At 44.1% G+C, this 14,210-nt stretch overlaps 1 protein-coding gene across 1 annotated transcript; it reads right to left on the bottom strand.

Annotated features, from left to right (window-relative positions):
- Window positions 1-9: 9 nt before the first annotated feature.
- Window positions 10-13,983, bottom strand: LOC113515071 (protein adenylyltransferase SelO, mitochondrial-like). The gene is made up of 12 exons (XM_052901702.1): window positions 13,766-13,983; window positions 13,191-13,354; window positions 12,718-12,798; window positions 11,841-12,004; window positions 10,308-10,480; window positions 9,392-9,491; window positions 9,154-9,314; window positions 8,806-8,927; window positions 8,506-8,635; window positions 1,190-1,316; window positions 260-393; window positions 10-178 (listed from the first exon to the last, which is right to left on the bottom strand). The coding sequence occupies exons 1-12, from the start codon at window positions 13,907-13,909 to the stop codon at window positions 56-58; spliced, it is 1,623 nt and encodes a 540-aa protein (XP_052757662.1). The 5' UTR covers window positions 13,910-13,983; the 3' UTR covers window positions 10-55.
- Between the last annotated feature and the right edge of the window lie 227 nt (window positions 13,984-14,210).

Raw genomic sequence — 14,210 nt, 5'->3', positions numbered from 1 at the left:
AACACTAAATTGCGAATATAATTTATTAAAATAATTAAGGATTCTACAGATGCATTTAGGTAGAACAACTAATCTTCAAAGCATAGGCCCACTGGGGAGGCTGGGCAGAGAATCCGCGTCTTTCCGCCTCTGGTTGCACTTCGTAAGGATTCCTCATGACTTCTAACAGGAATTTCACCTATAATAATTTGTAGATTTGTATAAAATAAGATGTGCAATTTTTTATTTCTTTTTTTTATTAATCCAAATGTAAAAATACCTTTTGAAAATCGTCTTTTTCTGCATCAACTATAGCCTCCTGCAATAGCCAATTGCGTGGTATATATACTGGATTCACACTTAACATGCGCCGGCGACGCTCGTCCTCGAACAAACTGGCTGAACTGGCATTCACTGTCAAAAAGTAAATTGCAAAAAACTAAACAGATATCTGATTGCTGATGTTTGGAAAATAAAATTGAATAAATGATTACATGGAGCTATTCGACATTTGATTCATATCAACTTCGTTCGTACTTTAACGTCACGTGTGGGGAGGGGTGACAGTGAAAGGAATTGCTAGTAATTGGGCCTAACAGCTTTATTCCTAACAATATACCCTGTAAGTTGAACGTATGCCTCTTAGAAACCACCGTGGTTTATTTTGTGGTAAATTAGTTACGATGCGTCAACTGAACTGACGTCGTTCTCACCTATCATCCCTCATCTCGTCATTGTATATTCACAACGAGTAGTTGATATCATTCTATCAAAATAAATATATACTCTTTATTGTTTCCTCCAAAAGATTATAATAGTAAATTTATTATAGATACAAACAATTACAAGAAATTATCACAGTGACAAAACCATGGGCAGCCTTATCGCTAAAAGCGATCTCTAGTAAATAGTGTTATGTAAGGACAGAATATTGCCTACGAGGATAATTAACGTACCAGCTTGTTTAGGGGGGGGGGGAGGGATTGTTAGTAATGAGACTGAGAATCCCATTGCTAGCAATATACCCAACCAGGTGGATCTCCTCGTGTCCCCTGGGAACTATCATGGTTAATTCCTGATGAATTCATCATGATGGGCTAACTGGCCTGTTTTCATTCTCATTTATCACCCTTCACTGCTCCGCCAGCGTATCCCGTTAGCGCAGGCGGGGTTACCATACGATTTACACCCATCAAAAAAAAAAACGTACCAGCTTCCTTATCAAGTCTCTCTCGATACTGTTCAAGCCAACAGCTCCAAGAGGCGTGAGATGATAAACGTTTTAGTGACCATTTGTCTTCTAGTATATCCTCGCACACCATCTCGCTTGGTTTTAACTGAAAAATAAAATAATATTAATATTATTTTATTAATAAAATAATTATTACAGATTTGAGTTTTATTTGTAATGGGTGAATTCAAAAAACACTTAATACATTTTAAAAATTAATGTAACATAACATGAACTGTTATGTTACACTAATGTTAATAAATGGGTTTTATACTATTAATGAATATTTCGCTAAAAAAACAAATGCACTTCACAACCTACACTAGAGATAGCGTTGATGCTTCTGTTCTTATATATAATATATTGTATGACAAAGGAAAGGAAATATAATGTAGAATATATATATATATATATATATATATATATATATATGTACTGTGTGGACTGCCGTACAGTGAGCGTGGACTGTAGGGGCGTTGGTTCAGGCTGGAGTGAAACACAGGGATTAGTATTCAGAGAGCCTCCGGTACCGTCTGAAGAGAGTATTTTTCTTCTTGTCCTATTTCTTCTCGAGTGTAGTGTGTCGCTGCCCGGAAGCGAATGCCGCTCGACGGGAGGCGGCCTATCTTTATACCCGCCCGCTCGCACGATAACGTTTCCAACTCGCGTTAGCGAATCTGCGCGAGCGGGACGGGGCGAGAAATGAGCGAGACGCGTGTCTCTTCAGATCGGTACTCTATAGAGTCTATTTATTTATTTAAAATTTCTTAATTCTATTTATTGTTACAATTTCTATTTCTATTCGTAGGTAATAATGACAACACACAAAGGAATACTTTATTTAACTTACACTATCTTAAATCTATGTAAATCTATATAAAACAACAGAATACAAAAAACGATCAAACTAGAAACTTAACAACTAACTATAACATTGCTATAATATCGCTATATACAATAATGTCGCGAACATAATCTCCCGCCGCAGCTCTCGTAGCTGGAGTTAACTCGTGTTCGCGTCGCTCGATGTCGATGTGGGCAGTATGATCAGCTTCTTAGTGGGTCGCCGTAGGATGCCCTTGTTCGTCCGCACGTCGACCGCTCTAACCTCGCCGTCTGGTCCAGGGTAGGTCGCCACCACCACGCCTCGCGGCCACGTGTTGCGAGGCAAGGTCCCATCAGCTATTAGGACCAGGTCGTCCATTTTGATGGCCCCGTGTGTAGCTCGGGGCTCCCGCCGGTGTTGCAACTCGGGTAGGTACTCCTTCACCCACCGGTTCCAGAAGCAGTCAGCTAGCCTCTGGCTGGCACGCCATATATAAAACTTGTGTCCCGCCGCGTCGCTCTCTGTGAAGCTGCCTGGCAGTGGGACGCGCGATGGACCGCCCAATATGAAGTGATTGGGGGTTAGGGCGCTGTCGTCGTCTGCCGATGTTGACACGTGGGTTAGCGGTCGACTATTGAGGGTGTGCTCGACCTCGACCAGCAGAGTGTGGAGGACCTCTTCCTTGGGGGCCCGCTCGTTCAACGTAGCGGCTAGTGCGGTCTTCACGCTACGCACCAACCGTTCCCACGCACCTCCCATGAAGGGTGCGCTCGGGGGAATGTAGCGCCACCGGATGAAATGGACTGATGACTCTTCTTGGATGGCTTCCTCGGCTGCCTTCTTCAACTCGACGTCAGCACCTTTGAGGTTGGTGCCTTGGTCGGACCATAGCTCAGTGGGACACCCTCTGCGGCTTATGAAGCGCCGCAGGGCCATTATGGCGGAGTCCGTGCTGAGGCTGCCGGCGATTTCTAAGTGGACTGCGCGCGTCGTTAGGCAGGTGAAGAGCACTCCGTACCGCTTCTGGTGAGTGCGGCCCACTGTCACGGTCATAGGCCCGAAGTAGTCTAGGCCGGTGAACGTGAACGGTCGTTGATGATGCGCCAGCCTGCTCTGTGGATGGTTGCCCGTTGATGGCTGCGCCGGTCTTGCTCTTCGTAGGCGGCACAGCTGACACCTCTTCAGTTCACCGCGGACGGCGTGTCGTAGGCGCAACACCCACAAGTGTTGTCGCACCTCGTTCGTGGTGATCTCGAAGCCGCCGTGGTGAAGTTTTCGATGCACCCATGCGATGTATAGGCGCACCCAGGCGTGGTTTCCGTCGACGATGGGGGGCTCTCGTTGCTCGGCTGACAAATCGGCGGCGGCTGCTATCCTCGATCGAAGTCGCAGAATGTCGTCGTTGTCTATGACGACTGACAGCTGTATGAGTCGACTGGATGACGGCAGCTGTTTTCCTTGTTTCAATACTGCGATTTCGTCGCCGAACGCCTCTTGTTGTATCGCGCGAATCCATAGCCGTCGCGCGCGATCTAGGTAGTGTGTGTCTATGGGGATGAAACACACAGATGGACTATTGCTGTTCTTGATTTTCATCTTCGTCTTCTCTCTATCGACTTTCTTCGTGCGGGTCCAAGTGGGGTCGGCGCTCTCTTTCTTCTTGTTTCTCTTTCGGATGGCGGTGCAGCACTGGTCGGTCGCAGGAGGTCGATGAACTGCAACACTCGTGCTGAACTGCGAACAAGTTTTAACCAATTAGAAAAACGTGACGGATCGGGTAATGCTATATACAACTGCGTCGCGTTCTGTAGCTTGTGTACGCGTTCTTCTCCCGTTTCCGCTTGACTATCGTCGCTCGTACTATCTTCACGCGGCCACTGCTCTTCGGGGAGATACAGGAAGTCCGGCCCACGGAACCATCTATGCTGCGAGCCGAAATCCGTCGGTGGGTCGCGTGTGGCGTCGTCTGCCACGTTGTGCCGCGTCGGTATCCACCTCCACTCGTTCGTCTTCGTTTCTTCGACGATCTCGGCGACTCTATGCGCGACGAACGGCTTGTATGCGCGAGGACCGGTGCGTAGCCATGCGAGCACGGTGCGTGAGTCCGACCAGTATACTCGGCGAGCGGGCTTCAGGTCGTGTTCTTCGACTGCCGTGCGCGATAGGCGACACCCGAGGACGGCCGCTTGCAGCTCCAGTCGCGGTATCGTGGTCACCTTGCTGATGGGGCCACTCGTCCCTTCGCCGCGATCAGCGACACGTGGACCTCGCCGGTCGCGTTTACGGCCCGCCAGTACACCGCACAGGCGTACGCGTCCGAGCTGGCGTCGACGAATGTATGCAGCTCCGCTGTATCGGCCGTGGCTACCTCCGGGAACTCTTCCTTGTACTGTTCTGCGTTCTTGTTCTTGACGTAGATCGCTGTACACGGTGACGACGTTGCGCCGAATATGACACTCTTCATCCTATATTCCACAGGTGGACCCTCTCGTCGATCTCCTCGCCACAGGAACCGTTGCATGTCCCTGTCTTCTTCCCGTATGGTGACCCGCATGAACATGTCCTTTATGTCCGCCGTGACTGCCACCCGTCGTTGCCGGAACCGCATGAGGACCCCGGTAGCGATTGAAGTAAGTCGGGGCCCGGCAGCAGCATGTCGTTCAAACTGATGCCCTTCGTCTTGGCTGCTGCGTCGTGCACGATCCGCAGTTTCCCCGGTTTCTGCGGGTTGATGACGGCGAAGTGTGGCAGGTACCACACCCGTTGGGAACTCCGTGGCGGGGCGACTTCAGCATACCCGTTCTTGAGTAGCGTGTCTATTTGCTGTTCATACCTCTTCTTAATTTCTTCGTTCTTGTCGAGTTTCCTTTCGACCAGTTGGAGACGTCGCATTGCCGATTCGTAGTTGTCCGGCGGCACAGGGTCGTCCTTCTTCCATAGTAACCCCGTCTCGTATCCTCCCGCCGGTAACGGACGAGTTTTCTCTTCTAAAATGCGCAGGGCGCGACGTTCCTCTTCATTGTAAGACCTCTTCGGTGCGATTCCCAGCGATTCGAGCGCGAAATGTTGCTTCATCATTTCTTCCATCGATTGTTCCTCTTCGTGTGTCGTCACTATGTGGCTGATTCTGTGCACCTGCTGTCTTGTCCTGCCGCGACTCGTACCGTGCAATACCCATCCCAGGTCGGTGAGTGATGCGACCGGCTGCGTGTCGGATCCTCTTCTGACTTCGTGGGCCAGCAGTAGGTGCCAGTTGTCTTGCCCCAGCAGCACCGTCGGTTTGCCCTCTTCATAGACCAATTCCCTCTCTATGTCCCGCAGATGTGGACAGCCCTTGATGACGCTGTGCGGTACCGACTGCGGTGATAACTGCAGTCTGTCCATTGTCCGTGCCCCCACTGTGTATTCTTGTGAATTCCGCCCGCGGATCTTGAAGTGAACACGCGTCGATTGAGCTGCGTTGATCCGCGCCCCGGCCACACCTTCCATGTAGAATGGTGCGGGGGGACCCGTAGCACCGATTCGCTCCGCCACCGTCGTCTCGATGATGGTGCAAGTCGACCCGTCGTCCAGTAGCGCGTAGGTGTTTTTTCCCGTGGGACCGGTGACTCGTATCGGCAGGATCTTCAGGAACGCGATCTTGTCGTTTTCCCTTGCCGATGCGGTGACTGCGGCGGACTTGTCCTCGACGACGTGTGTTGTTACTTCATTCTCCGGCTGTTGTCGCGTGGTGTGCAGCAGAGGGTGATGAGTCTGAGTGCACTCATCTACTCCACATCTCTTGCTCTTGCAGGCGTGGCGAAATCTTCTCACTTTGAGGCAACGGAAACACAGCCTATGAGTCTTCGCTAATCCCATCTCGCCGATGTGTCCGCTTCCTTCATCGTCTTGCAGTCCGATGGAGCGTGTCCCTCTCGTCGACACATCGGGCACGGTGGTGTAGCGGGTTTCTCCTGCGTCGTGTATGTCTTCGCCGTCTTCCTAGGAGCGGACTCCCGCCGGTCTTCGGACGGTATCTCCTCGGCGGGGGCGAAGTTTCCACATCGTGCGGCGGTCCTTTGCAGGAACTGAGAGAGTGTTATGAGGTCCGGTTGTCCCTCCGGTTGGTCGTTGGCGAAATCGTAGTACTTGAAGCGTAGTACCGACGGCATCTTCTCTGTGACGTTTCTCACTATTTCTTCGTTGTAGAGGTAGTGACTCTTGTTCAAATGTATCGTGGCGACGACGTTCTGCACCTTGCTTGAAGAGGCAGACGTTTTGCGTTGTCCGAGAGTCGTGGTAGCGCGCGGAGTTTGTTCAGTTCGGCTGTGACGAGTGCTCCAGGGCGGCCGAACCTCGCGGCTATATATTACTTCTTCTGCGGTCGTAGACCCGACGAATAGGGAGCGTGCCGCGTCCTTTGCGGCCCCCTTCAAGCTTCTGCGCAGTCTTGCTAGGTTCTCTTGTTCTGTGAGTTGACTTGCGCTCTCTTCATAGGCCATCTTCCATGGTAACCACTCGCTTGACGATCCATTGAAGACTGGCAACTCGGTGACTCTTGACGCTGTGGAGGGCAGTATGTTGCGAGCGGCCATCTGCATGGCGATCGCAAACTCATTACAATCGATGCCCACCTTCAGCACCGGTTCTTCCTTCTTCATCGACTGCATCGCTGCTGCTACCGTAGGCATGGCGGCATGTGGGTCAACGTGGCGTGCGTGGTCCCGGTGAAGTGCGTCGCTGCTCGGCTGTGGCGGCGGCGCTCTCGAATCCTCTTCAACGGGTCTCGATGGGACGAACCCCTGACGCTTGCCGGTGACTTCTTCTATCTCTGGTACATGTGGCTCCATCGTGAGTGCCAGCGTGCTTCGATGAACCCAATCCGACGTTCGTTCTCTTCTGACGGTAGCGTCGTCGTCTTCTATTTCCTCGTCGTCTTCTGATTCGGCTTCCAGGGCGGCGACACGTGCGGCGGCCAATTCCACCTCCTTTCGAAGTAGCTCCTCCCGTGCCTTGGCCAGAGCCTTCTTCTTCTGCGAGGCCGTGGTGCGAACCGTGCGTGCCGTGCCGTGCTTCGGTTCCTTTTTCCTTGCTGTCTCCTCTGTCGTTCCTGTGGCTTCGGTAGTCTCCGTGGCTCCTGTGGTCGTCGTATCGCCGGACGTGTTCGTAGTCGATGTGGTGGCGGCGGTAGACGACGTGGCAGCGACAGAAGACATTCTGACAGCCGCAGACGACGTGGTGGCAGCAACGGACGGCGTGGCAGCGACGGACAGCGTTCCGGCGGTCGTAGTCGACGTGGTGGCGGCGGACGTTGTGGCTTCGGTGACGGCGATTTTTTGTTGCGACGACTTCATGTTTCTCGTAGTCGGCATTCCGGCGATCCGGCTTCAGAATGGTCTTCCTCCAGCGATCCGGCTTCTCGATGTACCAACGGTGTTCCTCCAGCAATCCGGCTTCTCGAAGGACCACGATGTACTGTGTGGACTGCCGTACAGTGAGCGTGGACTGTAGGGGCGTTGGTTCAGGCTGGAGTGAAACACAGGGATTAGTATTCTGAAGCCTCCGGTACCGTCTGAAGAGAGTATTTTTCTTCTTGTCCTATTTCTTCTCGAGTGTAGTGTGTCGCTGCCCGGAAGCGAATGCCGCTCGACGGGAGGCGGCCTATCTTTATACCCGCCCGCTCGCACGATAACGTTTCCAACTCGCGTTAGCGAATCTGCGCGAGCGGGACGGGGCGAGAAATGAGCGAGACGCGTGTCTCTTCAGATCGGTACTCTATAGAGTCTATTTATTTATTACGATTTACAATCTCTTAATTCTATTTATTGTTACAATTTCTATTTCTATTCGTAGGTAATAATGACAACACACAAAGGAATACTTTATTTAACTTACACTATCTTAAATCTATGTAAATCTATATAAAACAACAGAATACAAAAAACGATCAAACTAGAAACTTAACAACTAACTATAACATTGCTATAATATCGCTATATACAATAATGTCGCGAACAATATATATATATATATATATATATATATATATATATATATATATATATATATATATATATATATATAATTTCTTATATTGATAAAATTTGCACGCCGCCATAGAGGCAGAATGTACACGGGAAATATAAACATCTGTCATCTAAAATTACCTGCATTCTAGCAAAATAAATTCATATCATTTCATTTCATTTCATTTATTTTCGATACTTTAAAATTGTGTTTCATAAAAACTGATATTAATCAAAACCTGTTATTTAAATTTAAAAACCACTGAACTGATTTTGTAAAAATTTCTAGGGGACCAATTTTAAGTCTTTCAGACAAAAGAAAGGATTCCCCAAATCGATTAATGAATTAATGGGATTACAAACATAAAAAATACAGCAGACTTGAAAACCTTATTTTTTAACTGGGTTAAAAATACCGTGCAAAACTGGGGTGGGTCGCTAGTTAATTATTAAACAATCTTTACTTCGGCTAGTTGTCTAAAGGTAAACGTGAAGTCGGCTCCCGTTCGCTGCATCATGTCAAGTAATTTCTCCACCAATTGCTCGTCTCCCCAGCGCTCTTCTTTCAAACCGATTTTCATCAAAAAGGTTTCCCTAAAATAAAAAAGCTATTTATTGGTTATGTTCTTTTATTTCTATTTTTTATTAATAATTAATTATAATAAATATGCATAATTTCATTCTATTTTAATTGGTTAAATGTTAAACATCTAATTTTATAACCTATCAAAACTATAGACAATGTAAAATGCAATGTAACCTACAAAATTTTATTCTTGCAATAAGTATCCAAAGTCTTCAATATGTATGACATGTGAACCTGCTGGGATAAGGTCAGTAGAGGTTTCAAAGCAATAGCTAGTTGACCCACATTCCATACAACCACCTGAAAAACTCAACTGTATAGAATTTAGTGACAGAAAATAATGATTTTATATTTAAAAATCCGGCTCGATGGACCAAAAATATATATGTATATAAAATCACCTGAAAAGACTAAACTCTATTTTATGTGACGAAAAAATAATTAACAATAGTCTTTAATAATCCGGCTTGAAGGACCAAAAATATACACCCATATAAAAACAGCTGAATAAATCTAGGTATCTCACATCAGGCTGTTTTCCCAACGCGTATCTTCCTTCACCATCCGAACAGTTGGCCACATAGCCAGCATCGTACGAGTCAACGAAACCAAATGGGCCATAATCTAATGTCAGGCCGAGCAAGCTCATATTATCAGTATTTAGGAGGCCATGTGTAAAACCTAAACCTGCAAGGGGAAATTTACGTTAGTTCAATAAAAATAAGGTTTTTGTATATTAAAAAAATTTAATGGTTTATAGGAACCTTGCCATTTAGCGACAAGATCTAAAGTTCTGTGTGCGATCTCGGAAAACAAACGGATAACGCGATTTTCGTCCGTTAACTGAATATCTGGAAAGTATTCCTGGAACAAAAATTATCCAATAAAACATATATACACAAGAAATACTAGCAAATACAAGAGCAAAAATTTAAGGGTTTCTTTAATGGGATGATAGTGGAATGGTGACCGTACCTGCGCTATCGATATACACTGACGAGACGGTAGTGAAAGATGATAGTAAAGGGTGGAGACAAGTCAATTGGCTGATCATAACGAATTCACCAGGAATTAAATACAATGGTTTCTAGAGGGACCACGCGGAGGTTGACTTGATAGGTATAAGGCTGTTAGACCCTATTACCAACAATCATGGTTACAAACCAACACATATAAGATCATCCAAGACATGCCATGTGCTTCACAATGCAATTATGTTATGGGGTAGCACAACAATATCGAAGATTACAGGTATACGATATTTTTAAAGAAAGAAAGAAAGAAAACATTTATTGACAACAACAAAAAGTTAAGCCAATGTGGCCACCACTCAGCATTTGCTGCAGCAATTTAATTGCTACAGCGCTGATAAATAAACTGTGTGTGAAACCCAACCCCATGTGAAAAGAAATAAAGGTATACCTTTATTTCTTTTCACATGGGTGTCGTAAGATCTAAGGGAACTTAATGCTCGAATGATAAGCAGAAGCGTCCCTCTTAAAACGTCACCAAAGCTCAACTGAGGTTGCCAATCCGTCTGCAAAGCGTAGGAACTTTTGGCACCTCCTTACGGGGTATGCCTAGGTTTAACAGTGTACAGTTAATGGCTGATATAACAATATACTAAACGATCATTACGATGATGATGGCGATATCTTTGTGGATCAAAATATATTATACCTTAATGATGAAATCGACGAGCTGTCTCAAGACTGTCAACTCTCCACTCTTCGAAAGTATTTCCAAGGAGCCAAAGCGAAACCAACTGGGCGCCAGCCGGAGTAACACCGCCGCTCGCTCCCGCCGCGGGTTACCGTTGTAATAAATATCACGGATCACGGCTTCGTCGCTAACTAATAAAATAAGAGGCCTCATGTATTCATACTTATCATCATCTTATCAGCTTTGAACTGTCCACTGCTGAACATAAGCCTTTTTTTTTTATTTTACCAGTAGTTGCCATGCTTGATAGGCGGATTGGCACCTGCAGTTTTTTTTTTGATGGGTGAAAATGGTATGGTAACCCCGTCTGCGCTAATGGGATACGCTGGTGGAGGACCAGTGAAGGGTGATAGATGACAACTAAGATGTTTCAACAGGGACGCTGCTATCCATCTCTCGCCCTCTCTTAGTCGACGAATCGATATGAAGATATATGCAATACAACGGATGTTACGTGATTTTTTTTTTAATAGGTTGAATTTGGAATAGTAACCTCACCTGCATTATCAGCATACATCGTCGGAGTGCCAGTGATGGATGAGGATGAAGGTAAGTTAATCAGCCCATCAGGAATTAATCATAATAGGAAATGTAAGAGATCTAGATAAGAGGGTACAGGGTACATAATAAGTGGGTTCTGGAGGGAAGGGATTGTTAGTAATGGAGACTGAGAATGCCATTGCTAGCAATATACCCAACCAGGTCGATCTTCACGCGGTTTCCCCTAGAAACTATCATGGTTAATTCCTGATGAATTCATCATGATGGGCTAACTGGCCTGTTTTCATCCTCATCTATCACCCTTCACTGGTGCTCCGCCAGCGTATCCCGTTAGCGCAGGCTACTACTATACCATTTTCACTCATCAAAAAAAAAAAAAAAAAAAGTGGGTTCTACAATTTGCGACCAATGTATATAAATAATGTAAATGAACTTAACTGAAAATCAAAATTAGAACTTTTATTTATTCAAAATGAAAATAATTAAACGGAGACAAAAGTCGTTCGCATGATATCAATATATCTACCGTGATGCAGGAGTGCTTTCATTGCTATATTTCGATTGGAGAGGTGCGATATGGCGATGAAAAAGTTTACAAGCTATTGGAACGTATCGAGGATACCATGTAGGGGGAACGGGATAATTAGTAATGGGGTGTAACATCGACAAAGCCAGCAATATACCCTAGCATGTCGATCTCCATGCGGTTCTCCCTGGAAACTTTCGTGGTTAATTCTTGAATTTGCCACGATAGGCTGACTGATCAGCTTTCATTCTCTCCTGTCATCTCTCACTGGTGCCTCGCTAGTGTATACCGGTAGCGCAGGCGAAATTACCATTCCATTGTCACCCATTAAAAAAGTGTACATGTAATATACTATTACAGTATATTCTATATATGTCCATGGTGTTGTACATCTCTGTAAGTGGTGATTTCTATCAAATTGGCAATCAGCTTGCTTACTTCTAAATATAATACACTTAACTGACCAACTACTCCGGCAGCTCTAATAGTGGGTATGCCAAGAGAGTGGCACGCTTCGCAGGCAACCATCTCCCTGATGACTGAGCGAAGCACCGCTCGTCCGTCGTGGACCCGGGCGTATGGGGTCTGACCAGAACCTTTTAGCTGGATCTGCCATCTCTCTCCTCGTCTATGTAATATTTTATCAATAAATATTATACATTTAGAAAGAGATAAAAATTAGCCTATACGATTTTCACATACAGAAGACTTGTTTAGGATATGCCGTATTCGTGTACCAAATGTCATTCAAAATAGTACAAATACGCTCACAAACTTTTTCGTTTACAATATTTTAACTAAACTAGTAACTGTCTACTTCTAAACATAGGTCTCACCATATTGGGGTGTTTTGCCAGTAGATGCCATGCTTGGCAGGCGCGTTGACAACCGCAGTTAGGCTGCCCATTTCTGGGCCATTTCTTTAGTCGCGTCTTACCACACCCATTAGAAAGGAAGGGGTGGTTCATTCTATGCTGGGAGCACACGGCAATACAGTTTTCAATATCAGTAGTATATTTAAGAAAATATAAGGGATTTCAATAAGAGTAACAGAAGCCAAAACAATATGTTTTTTTTTAGAATGATTTGTCTCTTTCTATTGTATTTATTTCAAAATGCCACGCGTACGAAGATTGTTTTTATACTACTACAGTTGCAAACAAGCAAACGGCTCGTTTGATGATAAAAGTGGTTATCGTAGTCTATGGACGCCTTTAACACCAGAGGTGTCACACGCGCGTTGCCGACCCTTAATTACAGTCGTAGACAAAACTAAGTATTTAGTAGAGGATATACAAACTTAGTCTTACAAGAAAAAGAAGTATTAGAAAATATCGGTACCTATTAACGTATTCCCCAAGAATATGTGCTCTCCCGTCTCCTAATTGTCCCACCCAGGATCCGTATTGATGACCGCCATACCTGAATACAGTAATCAATATTTTAAATTATCCTATCTTACAAAATAAGCCTCTATAGCGGCAAAATATTGAACTACATTAAAGTCTATACAGGCCACCTAGACAAACAGCATTTGAATTTACACTATGGTGTGCATGAGATGAAACGAGACAGCGACACTTGGCGTCTTGTTCTTTCTCATACGAACATTAATAATAAGGTATCTACCGATCGATTCAATTATCATTTATTTAGGAGAGCTGAGAGAAAAAGTACATAATGAAAATAAGATTTATTATTGTAGAAGAGTGACCGTAACGATTTTTAAAAGTATAAGTTTACAAATATGTAAAAAAAAAGTAAAAGAAACTGTCGATAAGCGCTTATACATTTTTCATTTTCAACTTTTGTACCTGTGTGCAACAGGCAAAGCTCCATACGGCAGTTTTTTGCCGGCGACAAATTCAGTAAATTCCTCCCGATTCACTATATCTGGATCCATGTCCAGAATATTCTTCAGGGCGTCTTCCGACGCGCATACCAGTCTAATATTACGCTCTAGAGGGCGTGGTGTCACCTGTAGGTTATTAATTAATCATCTTTTATTAGTGTAGTTGTGTGTATTAGTACAAATATGTTATAATATTTTTCAAGATCCAAATACATACATTAAAATCTTATATTAAAATATTACCGACTTTTATGTATTTCTTCTTCGCAATTTTTTACGAATAACATTTTGCGCGATAATTAATTTTATACAAATGTTCGTATGGAAAACAAATTGATGCGATAAAATTCTGTGATCGTATTAAAAATCACACTAAATAAAAAATACATAAAAAACAAAAAATACAAAAAAAATAGGAATTGTTACTTATTCAGTAATTATGATGTATCATTGTAATCAATGAAGAGAAACAAAATATTGGAAATAATATATCGTATATAAAATGTTTGAGAGATAATAGAATTTTATTTATTATACCTCGGAAAATACAACATTTTTGATGTTCGATTTAACTTGATCATGGTTTTCATCTATAGGCAATAATATATATTTAGGATATTGACTAAATCTCCATTCAGTTAAATTTCTTTTTAAAGTTATGGTCTCGCCGTCCATTTTCATATATATATTTTTTTATGATATAAATACTAGATTTGAAAGACAAGAAATCAAAGGAACTTTACGAAAAATTTAAAAAATCCGAATATTCAAAAATCCCACTTATTGTTGTCTATGGTTAGAAAACAGTTGTGTTACCAGATAGTTAATCTCTAAAATTTTAAATAAATCTTATTTAAATCTTAATTAAAAGAGAATTTATCTACCACCTATCCCATCAGCTTAAGTAATTGTTGTATTAACCAAAAACTAAAATAAATATTTATGGAAAATATTAATAAGATTTATAGTTTTCATAAGAGAA

Source organism: Galleria mellonella, unplaced genomic scaffold (assembly GCF_026898425.1).
Source record: "Galleria mellonella isolate WM207_F2 unplaced genomic scaffold, CSIRO_AGI_GalMel_v1 utg789, whole genome shotgun sequence".
Classification (NCBI taxonomy): domain Eukaryota; kingdom Metazoa; phylum Arthropoda; class Insecta; order Lepidoptera; family Pyralidae; genus Galleria; species Galleria mellonella.
The sequence above is the reverse complement of the archived record's forward strand: the minus strand, read 5'-3'. Positions and strand labels throughout refer to the sequence as shown.

Coding starts and splice junctions, on each gene's coding strand:
- LOC113515071 (XM_052901702.1), bottom strand. CDS start 13,909: ATGAAAATGGACGGCGAGACCATAACTTTAAAAAGAAATTTAACTGAA. Junction 9,492..10,307: donor TCGTCGATTTCATCATTAAG/GTATAATATATT, acceptor TTTTTGTTCCAG/GAATACTTTCCAGATATTCA. Junction 179..259: donor AAAAAGACGATTTTCAAAAG/GTATTTTTACAT, acceptor AAATTATTATAG/GTGAAATTCCTGTTAGAAGT.